Source organism: Lissotriton vulgaris, chromosome 11 (genome assembly GCF_964263255.1).
Source record: "Lissotriton vulgaris chromosome 11, aLisVul1.2, whole genome shotgun sequence".
NCBI lineage: Eukaryota > Metazoa > Chordata > Amphibia > Caudata > Salamandridae > Lissotriton > Lissotriton vulgaris.
Window position 1 is genome coordinate 101,902,758 of NC_141699.1, and position 22,462 is coordinate 101,925,219.

A 22,462-nucleotide genomic window follows, 5' to 3' on the forward strand; every position below is an offset into this window, starting at 1 on the left:
GCCATGTAGAGATCACCCACCACAGTCAGCTTTGTGATCTTGGTACAGCAATCTGTCAGAAGCCAGCTTGCCCGTCACCCAGTACTTCTCTGGCTTTCAAAAAGGAGCAGAGCTGTATAGCTCAAAAATCTGTAATAATCTTTGCCTCAGATGGGAGCAAGGTTTCTTTTTAAAAGTCACTACTTCAAAACGCGTTAACTGCACAATACTCCTGTGGGTTGATGCAAACTATGAAAGACACATCAGAAAAGCAATAGCTGACGAGGACTGACTAAACGCCCTATTTCTGTGTGCTGATAATGTTAGCTACAAAGACACTTAACACTGTTGAGCTACGAAGGGAGCATAGCAGTTAAAGTTTTTCTTGAAAATAATAGTTCTTGAACTGTATGGGACTTGAAGTGTATCTCATGCTACTAGGCAAAGAGCTCCAGAGAGGAGCCCCTGTGACTCAGAGATTAACCTTCAAATCTGTTTTTTTAAGCTAGAAGAGTGGCCATGAAGGCACTGTCTGATCTTAATTGCCTGTTCCGGTTATGGTGGTTGTTCCAAGATTGATTGCATAGTGGACCAGATCTCCAAAATCTTGTGTGTTAGAAGTAGAGTTGCAAATGCTGCTGTGTATTAGAAGGGAACAGGGAACCTATGAAGCTCTTTTAAGAGAGCAGCGACCTGGCCATTCATGTTTGCATGGAAAATTAGGCGTGCTACCCAGGTCTGCATCTGTTGTAACTTGTTTAATGTTTTTGATAGTCCTTGAATAATAGTAAACTGTAGTGATCTAGTCTGGAGAGGGCAATGGTTTACTACTGCCTGTGTAGACAGACAATCATGTGATCTATGTAAGGCTCTCCTCTTCTAAACCATGAGCAATACACTCCCTGAAAGCTTGTAAGTCGAAGACAGGTGTCCTGCATCCATACCCGAGTTTGAGAGAGTCGTCAAACCAACTCATCTTCCTCTACTGTTGACTCTCAGAGTTTTTAACCTAGGTATTAACAGTGTAGGCCTTCAGCCTGAAACCATTTCCACTTAATAGTGAACAGGAAGGAATTCAAGGCCTGCTCTGAGTTGAGTTTCTGATCTAAGTGTTAAAATGACTTAACTATAATTTATATCTATTAGTGTCTCCATGCTGCCATAAGTGTAAGAAGCACAAATGAGCGCAGGCATTTCTCACTCATATATCCAAGTCATTGTGGTGTGGTCAAAAACCATTGCCACAAGTAAGGAAGGCTGGACACGTTTCTGTTTTATTCAGCTGAACACCACTATTTACATTTTCTGTCGAAAACTGTACTTTTCTTCAGCTGCCATATATTAAGGTCTTAACCCCTTAAGTGCTGCCTCGGTGCATTGGCCGACGGCAGCACTACCTCCCCAGTGCTGCGCACGACCATTGGACGTCCATTCAGCACTAGTTCCAATGGACAGCGCAGCACTGGGGAGGAATGTTTAATAGCAGCTATGAGGTTAAAGGAGTCCGCTAATAAATGATGTCACAAAAAATCTCAAAACTTAAGCAAATACCATCAAATTAAGGATTATGCTAGAAGGCTTATTGCTGATGATTTTTAGAGATGAAGGATTGTGTAAAGAGAATTGTGTTCTCCTCAATGGATGGCTCCTTTAAGCACCATTGCAGGTACTTACTTGCCAAAGAAAAAAAATCAAAACAGCATCAATATTCTACAGTGACATCACAGACAATGGCGTGTGTAGCTGGGTCACATGATCAGGTCACGGACACTGAAACACTACGTTTCTAACAAATCAATTCACCAGCATTCAACCAGGAGAATCAAAAAACAAAAGTAGAATGAAATTAGGTATCTGCACCTGGCTGTCACACGCCTTCCTGAAGAACTAAGCAGGGAAAGATAAAAGGGAAAGCCTAGAAACTTCCTCACATTGGACCAGCAGACCCACTTCTCACCCTACCATCTTAAACATGGCTGTGCTCAGAAAGAACTAATCAGCCCATTGCTAAAATGTCCTCACTGAAGTTCAAAAGGTAGCCCTGTGACCACTCTCCCTCACTTCAGTGTCTCGATCTCCATCCTCCAGCTACACAAATGCAGTCAGTATACTTCCACTGTCCGCGGCAGCTGTAGCCCATAATCCCATCTTAGGTCATGTTAAACCAGGGGCAATCCAAACATGATCCTGCAGGTCCCAGAAACCATTCTTTCACCACCTCATGGAGCCTTGTTGCTAACCATACTGTCAACACATGCCGTCACATCGGCAGCTTCTTGGTTGACTGGATGGATGTAGGATGGCACATCGCAAACGTTAACATCGTATGCCCTCACATCGCCGTTTTTACATCGCATGTTCCTTTACATCGTAAGTAATCGCAACGCACCCAATCACGTCGCATTTCAATTGAAAAGCATGCAAAACATTCACACCGCATAGAAACACCCTGCATGGTTCAAAATCGCGATTTTTACCCCTTTGCGCATTCCCCTGACCCTAAGGCCTAAACTACACTGTAAGCAATGTATTAAACACACTACGACCCCCTAAAGCCTAAAACTATCATATACGACCCTTAACCCCAAGCCCTAACGCTAAGGTTTAAAACACTACCATATACGCCTCTTATCCCTAAGCCCTAACCCTAAAGCCTAAAACACTACCATATCCGCCCAAAGCCCTAAAAGCCCTAACCCCTAAAACACTACCGTATACTACTATTAACCCTAAGCCATAAAGCCAAAAACCCTCCCTCCACAGTCCTCTGTTTTGCCGATGGTACTTCTGAATGTGCTTATCTAACATTTGTCTCTTACATGACTCACTGCTTGTGCTCCTTCTGCTTTTACCTCCACAGGGGTGATACAAGGCAAGTGTTCCTTCTGAGCTAGAAGCCCTCCTCCCACTATATCAGTGTAGGTGTTGTATGTAGAATTAGAAGATACATGTTCCAATGCAGAGAGGTTAGATAGGTATACAGGATTGTTAGACTCTTATACCTTTTTGCATTTTCCAGCATATGGTGGGAGGAATTGTGATTACATGCTCAGAACCCCTGTTAGCTGGCAACCTTTTCTTTCCTTACAGGTTAGTGGAAGTATGGGTTCATTTAAGCAGGATGGGAGTAGGGAGGTATTGGAAAGGCTTAGGTGGTCATTTGTTCTTTTGTATTCACAGGTCTCCCTCCCCGCTGTCGCCATCATTCCCTTTCCCCGCTTGACCATCCTTTAGTCTGTGTGTATTCATATCCAGACTTGGACTGTCGAGAGGTGGACCACATAGTGAATTGGTTCGATCCTGAGGATACATTAAGGCCTGGGACAGTTACAGACATTTAAATGGAAAAATATGAGTGCAGGTACTCAACGGAGCAGTGGACCCAGGTGGAGTTGGAGGCCGGCAAAAGGGCGGGGCAAGGTGCAGGGCTCTGTTTTTCGGTCGAGCCTAAGCAGAGCATGCGCTTCTCTGCGAGGCATGCTGTTTCCAAGTATAGACTAGAAGCCCCGCCCACTCTCCACCTATATTTGTCATTGGCTTGTGTCAATGTCCTTGATAAATGCTGGCTTCTGATTCGCTAATAGGCTTGTTAGTCCCTCCTTAGTACCGCCTTCTCTTAATTTGTAACCTCCCATGAGGACTGGCCCTTTTACTTCTGTTGCAAAATGGTATGCCTTATTTAGTCTGTAAGCACTACTTCTTAATGAGTTTCTCCTACTACAGGCACGACATGCTGTCCTGCAACATTCAGCGCGCCATGCGCGTTTTCACTTTTCAAGCAGCCCGGGACAATGGTGGCCGGTTATTTGAAATGAAATGGGTCTTGCATTTACAAGAGTTTGCGTTATTGGCATTGTAAATGACAATGCCTTTTATTTATGTGTTAATTATCAAAAAAGAAATAAAAGGCATTGTCATTTACAATGCATTAGCTTTAACGCTCGCAAATGCGAGACCTATTGAATTGCAAATGCTTGTTTATCATGTGGTGTTTGATGTCATTTGCTTTAATTGTTCTTTTATTTAAAGGCCTTAGTCTGGTTAGTTAGTGCATCGCAAAAAATCTGCATTACTTTTTCTTGTTTCATTACTTCTGCCACTTACTGACCCTGACACTTTCCGCTCGGATCTTCCTTGTCTGGATTACTGACAACTGGTTCTATCCAAACATGTGAAAAATAACTAGTTTTTTTTACACATTTGGCTTTTTCTTCTTGAGAAAGGGGCATTTTCCTACCACGTATTCCAGTGTGTAACGACATTATGACTTCCAGAAATGGTCACCCTTACATAGGACAGCAAAATACCCAGATTACGGGTAAGCATATAGCCTTTACACATTCTTCCACATGCACACAAGATGTCAGTGCAAGTGTCTGAGTGTTACATCTTAGCCGAAAGTTACATGAATGGGGCCATCGGGAACTTACTTTAAAGGAATGGTCTGTATTATCAATCCTTAGAAAAACTGTATATTGCCACCACTGCTTCATGTCAACAACTCAAGACCTGGAGATGAGACCTATGTTGGATTATCGTGTCATCTGGACCAACAAAATGTCAAGTTACCAATTTCACATGCAGTTGGGTGACTTAGGGAAGAGGTGCACACCAGTTTACCATGCCGGGGATAATCCTGTCCCAAAACACAGTAAATACATACATACATATTTGTAAACACACAAACATTTTTATACACAAACATCCATACACAAAAACACAGACACACACACACAGATCTGAAAAAAGCAAATACACAAATATCAATATACATCCACCCAAAACACCCACACTGAGCCAAACATACCAGTCTTCAGGAATAAACCATTGGAGAGGGGGGCACTGGCAGGATAGACAAGGGCGTGGCCTCCTGTCACTTCTGGTGTAATATGATTTGCTGATAAACTACACCCAAACCCTACTGCCAATATATACAAATCATAAAAATTGCCATCACTGGGCAAAATTACCTAATATTTGGCATATTTGTGGCCACTCGTATTCCGTTTCTAATGCATATTTCAACGTTGAGCAAATGGCCACGGTGCCCACATAATCCAGCAAAATCCGAACCACTTTTCCGACTAAATGACTCGCCCAGGAGGCCGTGATATATTCACAGAACTGAAACAAAAATCAAAGTTTACATTGAAATATATTCTACAGAAGGGTCAGAGCAGATAGTGTTAAGATGCAAGTTTATCAGAATTATTCAGAAATGTTGCGACCATTTAACTAATTTGACTTTGAAATAATTACCATAATTCCTCAACATGATATATTATACCGTCTAGTTGATCCAAATGTACTTTCCAATTAACTTCACCCACCCCCTATTAAAATACTTGCCAACATTTTAACACACCTTGATACCAAAAAAACCTACAGGCTTTTAAAGTACTAAGGGTTCTTAAGTAAGAAAAACATGTATATTGATTAGGTCCTATTAAAACCATTTCCACCAGCAAATAATTACTTAGTCTTAAATGGAAGTTCAGGAACACTATTTTATTAACATTGTCACTGATAACTCTAAAAGTAAAATAATGTGTGTTAGGAGAAATCTGCACTACTTTTCCAGAGGGCTACAAATGCCCTTGTGCACCATAGGCAACCTATAAAACAAGCATTGGCAATACCAATAGGTCTGTCTTCAAAGGAATGTTGTAAGGTAATGAGAAGCATTACAAGTAAGTAACATGGGTGGAAGTAAAGAACTGTAGAATAATATGGAGGTTAAAAGGTCAGGTGACAGTTGCACTATCAAGCCACCTAAAACACCATGTGACTGTCCAATCAGTGTTGCTGCCAGAGAAAAACAGCATAAATTATTGAGTTATCTAAGACACTTTAAAAGCATTCCAATGTTGTATGTGTGTGTGTGTGTCCCTGCAAGTTCAAGCTTAGGCAGCTTGGAAAATAAACAAAATGATCACAGCTATGTGGAGGGCAAGCACTTTTTTGTGGAAGGGCACAAATTCTGCCGATTAAAACCATGTACTCCAGGCTCCCAACATATGGGCAGACCCAAAGCTCCTCCCTAGAGATGCTCACATAATTGTCTAGCAGCAGCTTTGCCACTAAGCCAAAGACAAAGAATAGGACCAAGGACCTATTTTAGAGTTTGGCGGATTGAATACTCCATCACAAAAGTGCTGGTTGTCCTATCAACTGTATTTCAAGTGCATTTTAACCTATGACACTTGTAATATGACGGATGGGATATACGCCACTTTTGAGATGGATCATCCCATAGTCCAAGCTCTAAATAGGGCCCTAACGTGTAGTAATTTAATATCAACCCACTCAAAGTTATTTTCCACTCCACACCAAGTCTGATACATAGAGCTAAAATATATCAATACATGGCACCAATTCTCAAAGACCTCCATTGTTCCCAAGGTGCTGCATACCAAGAATCCTCCATACTTCACAGAATTACTCACCATTTCAGAATGCTCAAGAGGCTTCTAAAGCCAAAACTCTTTGAGTCTGATTACGAGTGTGGCGGTCTTCCGACTGGCGCACTCATGGTGGCACAGCAGTGGAGGTCCACCGTCTTCTGGATTACAGCTCTCACCGTCGTACCAGCGGTGGACCACCGGATGTACCACAGAACAGTCATTCCTTGGTGGTGGTGGAGCTGTGTCACAATGTAAAATGCAGCTAGTCCCGCTGAGCATATTCCTGCACCGCCAGCCATTTCATGGTGGGAGCCCTGCCATGAAAAGGCTGGCGATGCAGAAACAAAGGGGCCCCTTCAGAGCCCCCATGCCCCCCACCATGGAGATATATTCAGGGGGGCACACCATGTGCCCCCCTGTTTGTATTCCCCCAAATTTCTAGCACAGCATGGACATCACCGTTCATGCCGTGCTGGAACTTTTTTTGCCATTCCTATTGAGGTGCCAGTTTTAGAGGCACCGCCATGGGAAAGGCAAAGGACTGTGTGCCTTACAGAAGTTGAATGTGTAATAAGGCGGGTGGTCTTTGAGCGGTTTTGTCGCAGCTGTGCCGGCGGAGAGCTGGCGCAACGGCACCAAAGTCGTAACCGGACATTTACAAGAGTTCGAGATTTTAGCATTATAAATAGCCTTTTATCCTAACCTTCTCTTTACTTTTATGTTAAAATATATTACTGAATAGAGAGGGTTGGCTGATATTAATGTATCTCTTTGAGTGTCCATGGTGTCCATTTTTTTAAAGCGCATATTTGGGCGTATGTGCGTTTTTAAGTAGAACGGGGGTCCCAATGCAAAGGCTATCGTTTCTCATCTCAAAGTTGCCTGTTATACAGTCAGCCCTGCCACACCCTCCTTTGGAGCAGCCTCGAGGAATGTGTAGGGTTATTGTGGTCAGCCCTTAGCCGACAGTGGTTGGGGACTTTCTTTCATCATCCCACTAGGTAAAAGGAGAACTCCCATAAGGATTCCTCATTTCCCTGCTGCTACTTTTTAACATCTACTTGCTACAATTATTACACCATGGTCACTCTCCAGAACATGTACAATGGCTGCCATCATTCAGTGAGCGAATTACTTGTAACACTGTATAAAAAATCAAAGTGAATTAATAATCAGTTGTAACTTGTGTTTGACGGACATAACCAAAGGACATGAGATTGAAGTGCAGACCATGAATTCTGTTGTTTGCGGGGATGAACACATATTTATGCTTTAATTATCGCGAGATAAGAGCGCCAGGGCTTGGTAACGGAACACTGCCTTTCGGTCCATGCGGGTGAAATTCTTGGCTCACACGATACTTTTGACTTTTGAGTCCGTTTACATGAAACTGGTCAGAATGAGAATAACCCTGAGCTGCGGTGAATTTCCTTGAAGAGGTTCAAGGATGGAAAACGAGCTACAGTGAAGTTGTGCACAGGACATTGTCAGCATTGTGAGTAGGTGTTGACAAATTGTAGTGATTCAGCCGAGTTGTAGTGGGTAAGGAGCTAGGAGACTATCCTTGGGAGAACTCAGAGAGATATTTGGAATTGGACGCAGTTCATGCTCGAGCCTTGCATGGTTTTTGCTCACGCAATTCAGTCAATTTTGAGCCAGGGAAACGTGCGGAGAGTAATCAGATGTAAATACATTTCTTTATTCCCTGCATGCCTGGCCAGCAGCGCTCATCCGCGTAGACCTGGAGCCTGTTCGGGGCCCGGGTGAGGTTGGGCGGACGGGCCACGGTGCGTAGAGGGCAGAGCCTGGTGGCTCAGGCTGGGCTTTGACAAGTGCGCGGGTTCAGGTACCGCAGCTGGCGCCCTTCAGTCATTAGCATGAGAGTAGCACGAATGGGGGCGTGGCTTGGACGCCGATGGTCGCCTGAGAGCTCGGCTCCGAGACTGAGCTCGCATTTATCCTGAATCTCGAGGGTTTTAGGCGCCCCGATCCCCACAAATTGAAGATCGAGATGGGGCCGATCTGGTGAGGCGCCTGAGGAAACCCGAAAATCGACTGATCTTGTCGAAAAGCGAAGTTGCGGAGGGAGCGGAGCTCAAGATGGCGCCCGGTCCGGCTCGATAGAACTGGCGAGAACCCCGGCCCGGAAGAGGCCGCCGGCTCTGTACTTGCCTTCTCTACATCTCCTCTCTCGGAGAGACGGCAACCCATCCGACGACCCAGGAGTTTCCGGACACCGAAGACCTCCCCGGATGATTGCTAGTCGATTTTTCGGCGTTGAGTAGGCCCTAGCGGCCGGAGGGCGTGGCTGGAGACGCCGAGCCGCCCGAGACGGTCGACTTTACTCCGCTGAGATCCTGTAACTATCGGTGAGGGTGCCCGACGCCGTGAATCCGGCCCGAGGAACATTACAAGCGACAATACAACAATTGGTTGCCCTGTCGGAGACCCGGCTTTATCGGTGGCGGAAGACCGAGGCCTCACTCGGTCCGGCGAGACTACGTCGTCTGGCGGTGATCGCCCCTACTTCCCCCCTAGTTGCTTCCGGTGACTCGGCTGTGCCTCATCCCGAGAGTTCTGGTTAGTGGAAGAACCCTGCACCGCTACGCTGGGAACGGTAGAAGGCCCGTATCACCACGGCCGCTCACCGGAGGATCAGCAGCTGAAGCCCCTTCCTAGCGGGTCGTCTGTCGAGCCTCCTACTACAGAGGACGACCACCATGGGGAAACCAAGGGGACCTAAAGGGACCACTCCAGCCGCCTCGGACACGGAGGCTCCAGATAAAGATGATCGACATGACCCGGAGAGATCTGGAAGCCCTCACCTACAGTAGCAATTTGATAGGATCCTAGAGGTGATCGCAGATACACGATCAGCCCTACAGCAAGGCATCGCCCAAGTTGCAACGAGTTTGGGCCTCCTCAGAGCGGACCACGGTAAGCTCTCGGACAGAGTCAAAGAGGTAGAGAGCTCGGTGAAGGTCCTAGAACCAGCGCAAAAGACCCTGGCCGCTACGATGAAAGATGCCCTGACCCGGATCGATGAATTGGAGAGACGGGCGGAGGACGCTGAAGGGCGTAACAGAAGAAACAATATTCGTGTGGTGGGCCTACCGGAGAAGATTGAAAATGGCGACATGGTGACCTATCTAGAGACTTGGCTCCGGACTGTAGTGGCACCGGAAGGTCTCTCCTCCTTCTATACCCTGGAGCGAGCACACAGGGTACCGGCCAGACCTCCTCAACAAGGCCGTTCCCCGCGCCCGGTGGTGGCGCGACTATTACATTTCCGGGACAGAGATCTTCTCCTCAATGCCGCCAGACACAACGGCCCGTACCAGGTGGAGAACAGTCAAGTGAACATTTTCCCTGACTATACTTATGAGACCCAGCGTAAGCGGACCTCTTTCCTAGCGGTCAAACGAGAACTGCGGAGCGAAGGTATACAGTACTCCCTGCTCTTTCCAGCGAAGCTCCGCATCATCCTTGATGATACGACCAAATTCTTTGAATCTCCGGAGGACGTTTGCAATTGGCTTGAACTGTACAGAGCTGGTAAAGATGGCTTCGGTTCCTCCTTCCAAGCGACATCGGAGACTGGACAGCAACGGAGATCCAAAAGACTTCGGAGCCGCCGTGGTAAACCGGGCAAACCCTCAAAGATAGAGACTATGGCCGAGCAGCGAGGAGTGTTGGAAATGGTTTCCAACTTATCTGGCTCCCAGGGCGGACCCATCGTCGAAGATTCGGAACCCGGCAGAGATGGGGGCCAATCGGACACTGAGGATTCGGAAACTGATAGTGTGAATTTACCTGTGATTACTCCGGACTCGGCAGAGGGCCTGCTAGATGGGCAGGGATGAACTCGGGTGAGCTGACTCCATTTGGGCGGGGGAATGTGGCGGGGGGTGAAGGGACTATGGAAGTCGCTGCTGGGCCACGGATCACCGGAGGGGTTGGGGTGGCTTGCTATGCCTGATACTCGATCTGGAGCTCGGTCTAGTCTCGGTAGCCTGAGACTCAGTGACCCATTGCTGGCGCCCGACCCCCACTCGGCCCTTAAGGCATACCTGCGGTGGCTACCGTAGGGTTAGTTGGGAAAGGGGGGTTTACTGAGGGTACGGTTTGGATGGGAACTAGATGGCACTATTTGGGACCTATTCTGGGGTGGGTGGAAGGGAGTTTGTTTCAGGGGGAAGTTCTGTTGTTCTTGGGGGGGGGGGAGGGGGGTGGGGGAGGGGGAGGCCGCCATTGGTGTTGAATTGACTGTTAAACGATCCATAACTGAGCATTGTTGGGGGAACCTGGATGAGACAATTTGGGACAATGGCTGAGATCACTAATCTGAAATGCGTCACTTGGAATGTGCGAGGCCTTCACACCATGTCCAGACAGCACAAAATTCACGCTTATCTGGTGCGTAGAGGGGTGCAGATAGCGCTGCTACAGGAGACACATCTTACTAAAGCGGAAGGGGTGGCGCTACAAAGTAGATGGAGAGGGCAGGTATACTACACCACATATTCAGCTTACGCAAGAGGGGTGTTGATCTGGATACGGGCTGGGATGTCCCTACAGGTTTCCAAATCTGTGGTGGATCCGGAGGGACGATACGTGGCAATTTCTGGCACATTGGGGGGGGGGGGGGGTAGGGCTCTGAATATTTGTTGCATTTATGCGCCTAACATGGACCAGCTCGCCTTCCTGACCGCGTTATCGGGCTTGGCCCATTTCCTATCGGGGACCCTCCTGATGGGAGGAGATTTTAACTCAGTGGTGGATGTTGACATCGATCGTTCACACCCCCCCTTCCAGATTCCCCAGTCCGACGGGTGGCTAAAGGCAGGAAGGAATGGCAGACTCAATGGGGGCTGACAAACATTTGGCGAGCGCAGCACCCCTGTGCTAGGGATTACTCATACTTTTCTGGTATGCATGAACTGCATGTGAGACTAGATGGGTTTCTGGGGTCGACGGAACTAGTGTCCGCGACTGTGCGGTCTGAATACTTGACTAGGACCATCTCTGACCACAACCCCCTGTAAGTGGATTTCAGATGGTTTCCAGGGGTCCCTAGTGTACCCACTTGGAAACTGCGCCCCGAGATATTGGAAGGTATAGTCTTCAAGGCGGACCTAGAGGATAAAATTGCTGACTATTTTACGACAAATGAGGGCACAGCTGGGTCGAGGGCCTCAGAGTGGGATGCTTTTAAAGTGGTGGTCAGAGGCTATTGCATAGCCAAGAAGGTGGGAATGCGAAGAGTCATCCTCGATGACCTGGCCAACGCAGACCGGAAGCTCCGCGAGATGGAGCTTCGCCGCCCCGGCCACCCAGAACTTCAGGAACGAACTTCCGCAGCGAGGGAGGCGGTGGCGGTGGAGGTTAAACGATTGCGGTGTTTCGACTATAAGGCCTATGTCACCAGATCACTCACAGAAGGGGATAAATCGGGCGGACTCCTAGCCTGGCCCACACAGAGGCCCCGTACCCCTTAATCCTTTCGATTGACCTGGAAAAGGCCTTCGACAGCCTGGAATGGGAATATTTACGTAGAGTGTTAGTGCGCTTTGGTCTGGGAGAGGGATTGGTCAGATGGACCATGGTACTATATGCCTCGGCGACGGCCAGAGTGAGAACGGGCCCGATGGTCTCCCAACAATACCCAGTGGAACGAGGCACGAGACAAGGTTGCTCGTTATCCCCCCTGCTCTTTGCGCTCGCGGTAGAACCGCTAGCGTTATCGATCCGGACTGGAGCCTACTTCGGCAGGCTGCAGACTTTATCGGGACTTTATCGGGACAACAATACATCTCTCTTTATGCCGATGATCTGCTGCTCTTCCTCGAGGACTCGAGCAACGCCCTGGTTGGGGCTGATACGGCCCTCACGACATTCGGAGAGATCTCGGGCCTCAAGGTGAATTGGGCCAAAACTTGCCTATTTCCGGTTCGAAAAGGGGAGTCCAGACCTGACACCGCTAGAGAGATCAGATGGGAACCTAGCTGCCTCAAGTACCTGGGAGTATATGTGTACCATGACCCTTCCGATCTCCTAGACGGCAATATAGCCCGCTGTATTCGCGCGCTACGAGGCAGTATGGACTTTTGGGCCACCTTGCCACTATCAGTGGCTGGGCGTATAGAACTGCTGAAAATGGTGGCACTCCCTCGACTGTTATATTATTTCCGAGCGCTCCCGATTTGGATTCCGCCGGCCACCTTCCGGCTCTTGAGATCCATGTTGGTGGGGTTCCTCTGGGGATCGGGCCGCCGAAGGGTGGCGCTCAAGACCCTGATGAGACCAAAATCGGAGGGCGGCCTAGCAGTGCCGGATTTCGAAAAGTACTATCTAGCGGCTCAATTGCAAACCTTTACTCAGGAGATAGCGAGAGAGTTCCGAGGCCCGGAAGAGAGGAGGGGCAGGGGTATGCCCAGACACATTATCTCCTACATTGCATTACACCAGCGTTTAGCCCTGAAAGGCCTTACGCTCGAGGAACGTACTATACGACTGTGCTGGAATCGTGCACATGGCCGGGGGGGAGCTGAAACTCCCGTACGCTCCGGAGATTCCGTTGGGGATGATCACTGCCTTGCCACATGGTGGAGACTGGTCGCGCTTAAGGCACTGGGAAGATGCAGGGTTGCAATTAGTGGGAGACCTCTATGAAGATGGAGTGTTACTGCCCTTCCAGGAGATTCTGGACCGCTTTGACGTTCCCCGAGGCGACTTCCTCCTTCACACAGCAGTTACTCGAGCAATTCAGACGCACTGGAAGAAGGGTATAGAGGAACCACCAACATCACCGGTGTGCCAATATGTCATGATGTCCTCGGGGACGGTCAAAGCGGTCACGTGTTTATATACTAGATTAATCAATGAGGGACTGCCCCCGCTCGACATACTACGGAACCGGTGGGAGGCCGACATTGGGAAAGATATACCGGAAACAGCGTGGGCACAACTAATGCGTCGTGCCTGGAAAGGCCCGCGCCACGCCCGGTTTCAATTGGTTCACTTTTACGTACTCCACAGGGCCTACCTGACTCTGGCGAAAATTCAACAATACTTCGCCTCAGACACAGCGGCTTGCCCCAGATGCCGATCACCTGCGGCGGACCTTATACATATGCTGTGGTCCTGCCCAGCGCTGTCCTCATACTGGCTCCTGATAGGGGACACCCTCAATGGGGTCACTGGGAGATCCTTGACCTTTGACGTGGCGGTGGGGATCCTACATTGGTTCCCTCATACCCCTAAAAACAAAATCTCTAGTAAGTTTATTGACCTAGGGCTCATTCTGGCAAAGAGAGAGATAACCAGGCATTGGAAGGCACGAGTTGGTCCAACAGGCACTAAATGGCACAATGAACTTCTGAAGTGGGCTACGGGGGAGAGCACCCTGCGGTACCAACTGGCGAGGCGACAGCAGAATGAGAGGGCGCTAGAAGCTGCACAGGAATGGGAGACATTAGTGCAGGCCTTGCGAGATTACAGCGCTTCCAGCGATTCCGAGAGTGATGACGCAGCACAACCTGAGTTCCGTTAGACATACATAACACTGGTTTCTATGCAGTAGATAAAGGATTCTTTCCACAAGCTCTTCCCACACACACAACACACTGATGGCGGGGCTAGGCGAGGGGAGGGGGGTGGATGGAGGTAGAGGGGAGCGTAGGTTGCTTTCATTACATTTCACTACCATTCTGGGTCTTTTGATACTACGTGGTTAGTCCCCGTTCCTCCGGGGGACGTTGGGTTGGGTGGGTATTAGGGGGAGTTTTTAGGATGATTTTAGAAAAACAGACGAAGATCGATCGTTTATTCAGATCGACCCCAGCAAACTACCAGATCCCCATATGCGACCTTATCGCAGGCGCCGCCCGACCCTCGGGTTGTGGGCTGAATGGCTGTGTACGAGAAGTATTCCCTCACGGGGGATCTGATGTTTTTCTTTTCCTTTGAAGTTATGTCTCTGATCTATTATGTAATTTTGGCTAATTCCTGCAATAAAAATATATTTAAAAAAAAAAAAAAAATGAGAGTAGCACGAATGGGGAGTTTAGGTGCGTAGCAGGCAGCAAGTGAAATGATGGTTGAATAACCTACAGCTAAAAGGCAAAAAACGCAGCCCAGGCGAGCTCCCCGAGATTGTGCGCACTTACATTATGGCTGGAGTGCAGTCATTACCGTAAGGTAGAGGCCGCTTTTTCCACAGTTTGAGTGAGAAATGAATGGTGCACGGCACAGCTGCAGCTGGCACTGGATTAGAAGGCACTGGCAGGCGGCAGGAAGCAGGGTGGCATTGGGGTGTGTGGAGGGGTCGGGGAGAAGAAGGCATGGCGGAGTCGGACGGACTCTTCCATTACCCTACTGTGTGAACCGTGCACAAGTGACCAAATCAATCCAGGGCCAGGCATCATCGCCGCTACGGGGGTAGTGAGTGACTGGAGAGCCTCAGTGCCTGTAGGCAGTGCAGGTATTCTGAGCCCCCATTGCAATGTGAAAATTAAATCTGCGCACACTGCTTTCTGCGCACAGCCCCAACCAACCCCCCGCAGATTTGGTGACGAGCGAGCCTGAACTGAAACTGAAACCAGGGCTAGCCCAGTAATGTCTGATCCATCCAGGCAGCCCGGGACGGCCTGCAACTGCGCAGTCAATAGCCCCACACACTACTCCTGGCAACATGATCATGATGATCAAACTCAGGGCCCCAAACTAATGGCCGCGCCAACTCATCATCATCAGACCGGAAAAACCCTCACCAATCAACATTATAATAAAAAGAAGTAAACCAGTAATCACGGCGGCACCTGCGGCCTGTGCCTGCCAGGCCCTGCCTCACCTGCGCAGCTTTATTAACGTTTTTAAATGATGATTAGGCCGCCGGCCTACCCCAGCAGGCCATCATGATCAGAACCAACAAATAAAAAAATAATCTACATGAAATGTTAACCAGACAGTAATCACGGCACCTACAGCCTGCCAGATCCTGCCCCCTGCTCTGCCTCACCTGCGCAGCATTATTTATGTTTTTATAAATCATGATGCAGACAGTCCTGGATGCAGATGATTAGGCCGCCGGCATACCCCAGGCCATGCCTCACCGCCCCTCACCTGGTGAGCTAGTCTGCAACAGTAGTAGTCAGTCTCTACGTCTACAGAGTCAGCCAACCTCAGGTCCGACCGACTCCCGCTACTTTCAAAGGCGGCAGCGTAGCGTTTAAGTTCAACCACCACCACCAGTTACTTGGTGGTGAGCACAGCGAGAATGATGGGGCCGTGCGGGTATGCTGGGGTGTGCCGTGGCAAGTGAACGCGCGGGCATTCAATTGCAAAATCTGCGCACGCGTCACTCCCTCTGCCGCGCACAGCCCCAACGGCCAACCCCCGCAGAAGAAGAAGACCAGCCCAACTCAGTGTCCCGCCCACTAGGGGCCGGCAACACTGACCCACGTGACCTCATCCGCTGGGCCCGGAAGTCTGCTGTCAGTGAAAAACACTAGACGAGTGAGGAGGAGAAATTAAGTCGGACTCGTCATCATTAAGACAGTAAGTTGTTCAGAGTCATAACTCATCATGATCAAACAACACAACCAGTCAGTACGCGGTAACTAAGTGAAAGCAGCACACATGCACAAAGGAAATCATGTAACTGACGTGCGGACGGGGCACTCAATGCGATGCGTGACTCACTGTGTAGACCCGGCCCTGATAATTAGGTGCCAGTGCTAAGCACCGGCAAGCCCCGGCACAAATTAAGCCCTGCAAGGAAGATAAAAGAACACAGGCAGCTTCATTAACCTGCTGCATCAGCCTGCTCTCTAAGGTGCTCTACGGCACTCACTGTAAGTTTCAAGAGGGGCTTTACTCATGCCTACCCAACCCAGCAATAGCCCACACTGAAGGCTTAAAGAATCTTCTCCATACTAGGTGAGGGAGAAGTGAAAGTTTCCCACAAATGTTAGTGACAGAGCTTTATGCCATCTACGCATTTGATGCCTGCCACGTACCAAGGTAAAGAGTCATGCATCCTTTAGCGTTAACATAGGATATCCTTCTGGGTGATAGTGCGCACTACAAATCTGCATAACATAGGGAGTTGATGAGATCTCCAGTGTGGTGAGCGTAAAGAGTGGGCAAGGGTAGGAAATGGGAACACGTTGAATGCTCAAGCGCTTCCAATAGATATAGGTTTATTTTAAATAAAATGTAATGAGGTAAAATTATTTCATCAACAGCAATAAGGGTTCCATTCCTTACTGTAGGCAACTCCTCAGGTTCTACTGAGTTACCAATTCCTTCAGATGGCACAAGTAAGCAGCTGATGCCCAGTCCTAACAGTCTGAAGAGCATCTAGAGACTTTAACCCCCATTTGCTATTACTCTTGGTACACAGGACTGGAATCAAACAAACAAGAGCACATTCACTGGAGCACGGTGAGAGCAGTAGCAAGAATAAGAGAAAAGTAACTTTTTATAAAGAAATTGTAATTATAAAAATAAATGCTTTCTATTTAGTTATATTATTTGCAATAAATATAGTTATGTAGTGAAACAATATGCCATATTATCACTCAAGGTGGGAATACCCTCAAAACCCTTTATTGGTGGTTTGTCATGGTGCAATCTTTTCCAGAGAAAGTATACCAGTCCAGTAGTTCTTACTCTTCCCTTAAGGTCTAACTTTGGCACTACTTACTGCAGAATGATTTTGGAAAGCACTCACCGGATTGTCTTTTATATCAGACTCCCATACAGGAAGTATATCCTCTGCCAGGTTTGACCATGAGAATGAATTTCCATAAATATCACTATGCATGCAGTCAAAACAGAGTTCAGCCTGGTATCCATTATTCAGCAGCAACCTTAGCATGAGCTCGTCATTTAAGGCGTATTGGATAGCACTTGGAAAATGGGTATCATATTCACCCATGAAGAAGCAGTTGACATTTGCTCGGTAAGATAGAAGTAACCTGGCAATCTCGTGCCTTCCAAACGTTACCGCCACAATAAGGCAACTCTGTGGATCTTGGTTTGGGTCAGCACCAGCCTTGAGCAAAACCTTGGTGCACAAAAGGTCATTGTTGAACACAGCGGTAAAGAGTGCGCTTTTTCCGTCACCATAGTTTTCTTCCAAAAGGTCATTGACGTCAAACCCATTTTCGATAAGAAGCTCCAAGCACTGCACGGACTGTGCCCCTACCGCTGCGTGAATAAGACTTTCCCCACTTTCCTTCACTGCATGTTTAGATGTAGCAGGAATGAGAATCTTCAAAGCCCTGAAAACAAAGAAAACATTTAACATCTAGGTTAGGACTAGATGACATCTGCAGGGGGACCTCCGCACTCCAGGTCTTTATGGAGCCTGTGTCTAATCACTTTTCACCTACAAATCATTGTTTTCAGGTGTGTTAGTCTGATTAGTGCAATAGAAGCAAAGCATGACTAAAAGAATGCTTTAGGTGATCACACGAAAGTTCAGTACTGAAAAAGTGTCTTAATGACTTGAAAGGAGGTGGACACTATTGTTTTCAATTCAATCTTAAGTAAAAAGGGGCAGATTTACAAGCCCCTTGCGCCACTTTTGCGCCACTTTTAACATGGGAAAAGTGACGCAAAAGTGGAGCAAGGGGTTTGTAAATCTGCCACAAAGTATTTACGAGGCACATCGTCAAACTGTACAATTCAACGGCAACAAAGATAAGGAGCATTCAAATCACCTGGAATCTATGAAGGTGGGACTCCTAACCATACTTGTTCAGCATTATAATCAACTGAAATACACACACACACACCTTGAAATGGAACTTCGAAGTTTCATTTCAATAAAAGGAAAGCAAACCGACAGAAAACTGCCCTATAAGGAAAACAGCGGGATCTAGAATTCAGATTCAGTGAAAACTAGATTCAATGAAGATATTGAATGGAGTGTTTTACCATTGAAGTTATTGCTTTCAGATAAGCCTTTATAAATTAAGTCTCTTTGACCATTTGAATGTCAGCCTCCCAAACAACAGTTCTCAGTCTAGTTACAGTTCAGTATTTCCACACCATTTGAGAACCATGAACAAAGATGGCAGCGCAATGGTTCTCACGGATCTAGCTGGAAACATGCAAAATGTAATTTGCCTGCAATGTTCCAGGTTGAGGCAAATATTTTACAGAGCTACACAGGTTTGTAGTGTACTGCTGTTAATATACCAGTTTACCAAATAATTTATTTACTGATTTATTCACATCAGAGGCATTATATTTCACCTATGCCCCAAATGTCAGCCTGCCTGGAGTGATCGTGTATGCTCAAGTAGACCACTGCTACATACTGTGGCATAGGGTTGTTCATTGTATCAAAAGGCTGCTCATGGGCTAATGTCAGCACAGGCTACTTCTGACCTTCAAGTTCCCGAGTTTACAGGCTTTGACTTCATCCTTTATTTTGTAACAGCAGAGCACTACGGAATTGCTGAAATGTTTCCTCACATTCTCTTGCCGGCCCTTCATCTTTCCTGTAACTACTGAATACAGTAACTTGGTACTGAAGCTTCATGGGCCCACCACCATACCCTAATACTGTGTGCAGAGATGACAATGCAGACACCCGGCAACATTCCGGCCTGCACCACTATGGGCTAGGCCAAAGGTACTCACAAACTTTCTCTCGGGGGCCAAATTTACAGTTTGGTTTGTGTCCGAGGGCCGCATCGGTGGGGGGGCAGGGTCAGTGGGGGAGGGGGAGGGGCTAGAGCAACAACATAAAACTGACCATGAGGTTGATCATAGGTCCCTGCAGCGGACGCCTTCGTCCACTGAGCCGTCCTGGCATACACACATCTCTCTCGGTCTCCCTCCCTCTCTCTAGCTCTCTCTCCCTCTCACCCTCCCTCTCTCCTGTCTTCCTCTGTCTCACTCCGACTGTCTCACTCCGACTGTCTCACTCCGACTGTCTCACTCCGACTGTCTCACTCCGACTGTCTCACTCCGACTGTCTCACTCCCTCTCTCTCACTCCCTCCCTCTCCGTCCCCCTCCCTTTCCCTCCCTCTCACTCACTCTCTGTCTCACCCCCTTTCCCTTCCTTTCCCTCCCTGTCTCCTTCCCTTTCCCTCCCTCTCACTCCCTCCCTTTCCCTCCCTCTCTGTCTCCATCTCACTCCCTCTCCCTCCCTGTCCGTCTCACTCCCTCTCTGTCTCACTCACTCCCTCTCCCACTCATTCACTCTCACTCTCTCCCTCTCACTCGCTCACTCCCTCCCTCTCACTCCCTCCCATTCACTCCCTACCTCTCACTCTCACTCACTCTCACTCACTCCCACTCACTCACTCACTCCCACTCACTCACTCCCTCTCACTCACTCCCTCTCACTCACTCCCTCTCACTCACTCCATCCCTCTGACTCACTCCATCCCTCTCACTCCCTCCCTCTCACTCACTCCCTCCCTCTCACTCACTCCCTCTCATTCACTCCCTCCCTCTCACTCGCTCCCTCTCTCTCTCCCTCCCTCCCTCTCCCTCCCTCCCACTCCCTCACTCCCTCCCTCCCTCCCACTCCCTCCCTCTCACTCCCTCTCACTCACTCCCTCTCATTCACTCCCTCCCTCTCACTCGCTCACTCTCACTCGCTCACTCCCTCCCTCTCATTCACTCCCTCCCTCTCACTCACTCACTCCCTCTCACTCACTCACTCTCTCTCACTCACTCCCTCTCTCTCATTCACTCCCTCCCACTCACTCACTCCCTCCCACTCACTCACTCCCTCTCACTCACTCCCTCCCACTCACTCACTCCCTCCCACTCACTCACTCCCTCCCACTCACTCCCTCCCACTCACTCCCTCCCACTCACTCACTCCCTCCCACTCACTCCCTCTCACTCACTCCCTCTCACTCCCTCTCACTCATTCTCACTCACTCTCACTCTCACTCTCTCAGTCACTCTCTCACTCCCTCCCTCTCCCTCCCTCCCTCTCTCTCCCTCCCTCCCGCTCCCTCCCTCTCACTCCCTCTCACTCACTCACTCCCTCTCATTCACTCCCTCCCTCTCACTCACTCACTCCCTCTCACTCACTCACTCCCTCTCACTCCCTCACTCCCTCTCACTCCCTCTCTCTCTCCCTCCCACTCCCTCCCTCCCTCTCACTCACTCACTCACTCCCTCTCACTCCCTCTCACTCACTCTCTCTCTCTCTCATTCACTCCCTCCCTCTCACTCACTCACTCTCTCTCACTCACTCCCTCCCTCTCACTCACTCCCTCCCTCCCACTCCCTCCCTCTCACTCACTCACTCCCTCCCTCCCTCTCACTCCCTCTCACTCACTCTCTCTCTCTCATTCACTCCCTCCCTCTCACTCACTCACTCTCTCTCACTCACTCCCTCCCTCTCACTCACTCCCTCCCACTCACTCACTCCCTCCCACTCACTCACTTCATCCCTCTCACTCACTTCATCCCTCTCACTCACTTCATCCCTCTCACTCCCGCTCACTCACTCCCTCTCACTCACTCAACTCATTTACTCACTCACTCCCACTAACTCCCTCTCCCTCACTCACTCCCTCTCCCTCACTCACTCCCTCTCCCTCCCACTCATTCACTCTCACTCTCTCCCTCTCTCACTCGCTCACTCCCTCCCTCTCACTCCCTCCCATTCACTCCCTACCTTTCACTCTCACTCACTCCCTCCCTCTCACTCCCTCCCACTCACTCACTCCCACTCACTCACTCCCACTCACTCACTCACTCCCACTCACTCACTCCCTCCCACTCACTCACTCAATCCCTCTCACTCACTCACTCTCTCTCATTCACTCCCTCTCACTCACTCCACTCCACCCACTCACCACTCCCCCCACTCACTCACTCCCTCCCACTCATCCCTCCCACTCACTCACTCCCTCCCACTCACTCACTCCCTCCCACTCACTCACTCCCTCCCACTCATTCTCACTCACTCTCACTCTCTCAGTCACTCTCTCACATCCCTCCCTCTCCCTCCCTCCCTCTCTCCTCTCCTCTCTCCCTCCCTCCCCCTCCCTCTCACTCTCTCCCTCCCCTCCCTCTCACTCCCTCTCACTCACTCACTCCCTCTCATTCACTCCCTCCCTCTCACTCACTCCCTCTCACTCACTCCCTCTCTCTCTCTCCCTCCCTCCCTCTCTCTCTCTCCCTCCCTCTCACTCACTCACTCTTCTCCCTCTCACTCCCTCTCACTCACTCTCTCTCTCTCTCATTCACTCCCTCCCTCTCACTCACTCACTCTCTCTCATTCACTCCCTCCTCTCACTCACTCCCCTCTCACTCACTTCATCCCCGCTCACTCACTCCCGCTCACCACCCCCTCCCTCACTCACTCCCTCTCCCTCACTCACTCCCTCTCCCTCACTCACTCCCTCTCCCTCACTCACTCCCTCTCCCTCACTCACTCCCTCTCCCTCACTCACTCACTCGGTCTCTCTCACTAACTCCCTCTCCCTCACTCACTCCCTCTCAACCCCTCTCTCTCTCCCTCTCACACTCTCCCTCTCACTCCCACTCACTCACTCCCACTCATTTACTCATTCTCTCTCACTCCCTCAGTCACTCACTCCCTCTCAGTCACTCACTCCCTCTCCCTCACTCCCTCTCCCTCACTCCCTCCCTCTCATTCACTCCCTCCCTCTCACTCACTCTCTCTCATTCACTCCCTCCCTCTCACTCACTCCCTCCCACTCACTCCATCCCTCTCACTCACTTCATCCCTCTCACTCACTTCATCCCTCTCACTCACTCCCGCTCACTCACTCAACTCATTTACTCACTCATTCCCACTAACTCCCTCTCCCTCACTCACTCCCTCTCAGTCACTCACTCCCTCTCCCTCACTCCCTCTCCCTCACTCCCTCTCCCTCACTCCCTCTCCCTCACTCCCTCTCCCTCACTCCCTCTCCCTCACTCTCTCTCACTCCCACTCCCTCCCTCTCACTCACTCCCTCCCTCTCACTCCCTCTCACTCACTCTCTCTCTCTCATTCACTCCCTCCCTCTCCCTCACTCCCTCTCTCTCATTCACTCCCTCCCTCTCATTCACTCCCTCCCT

At 49.3% G+C, this 22,462-nt stretch overlaps 1 protein-coding gene across 2 annotated transcripts in view; it reads right to left on the reverse strand.

Annotated features, from left to right (window-relative positions):
* The window catches only part of LOC147679044 (ankyrin repeat and SOCS box protein 15-like), a 203,431-nt gene that overhangs the window by 13,685 nt on the left and 167,284 nt on the right, over positions 1-22,462 (reverse strand). Inside the window, exons 7-8 of one of the 2 annotated variants that reach the window (XM_086942785.1) lie at positions 17,119-17,671; positions 4,950-5,103 (exon numbers count right to left, since the gene is read on the reverse strand). In XM_086942785.1, the coding sequence (XP_086798911.1) occupies positions 4,950-5,103; positions 17,119-17,671 (707 nt within the window). The remainder of the gene's footprint in view (positions 1-4,949; positions 5,104-17,118; positions 17,672-22,462) is intronic. The other variant, XM_086942786.1, reaches the window with a different exon arrangement.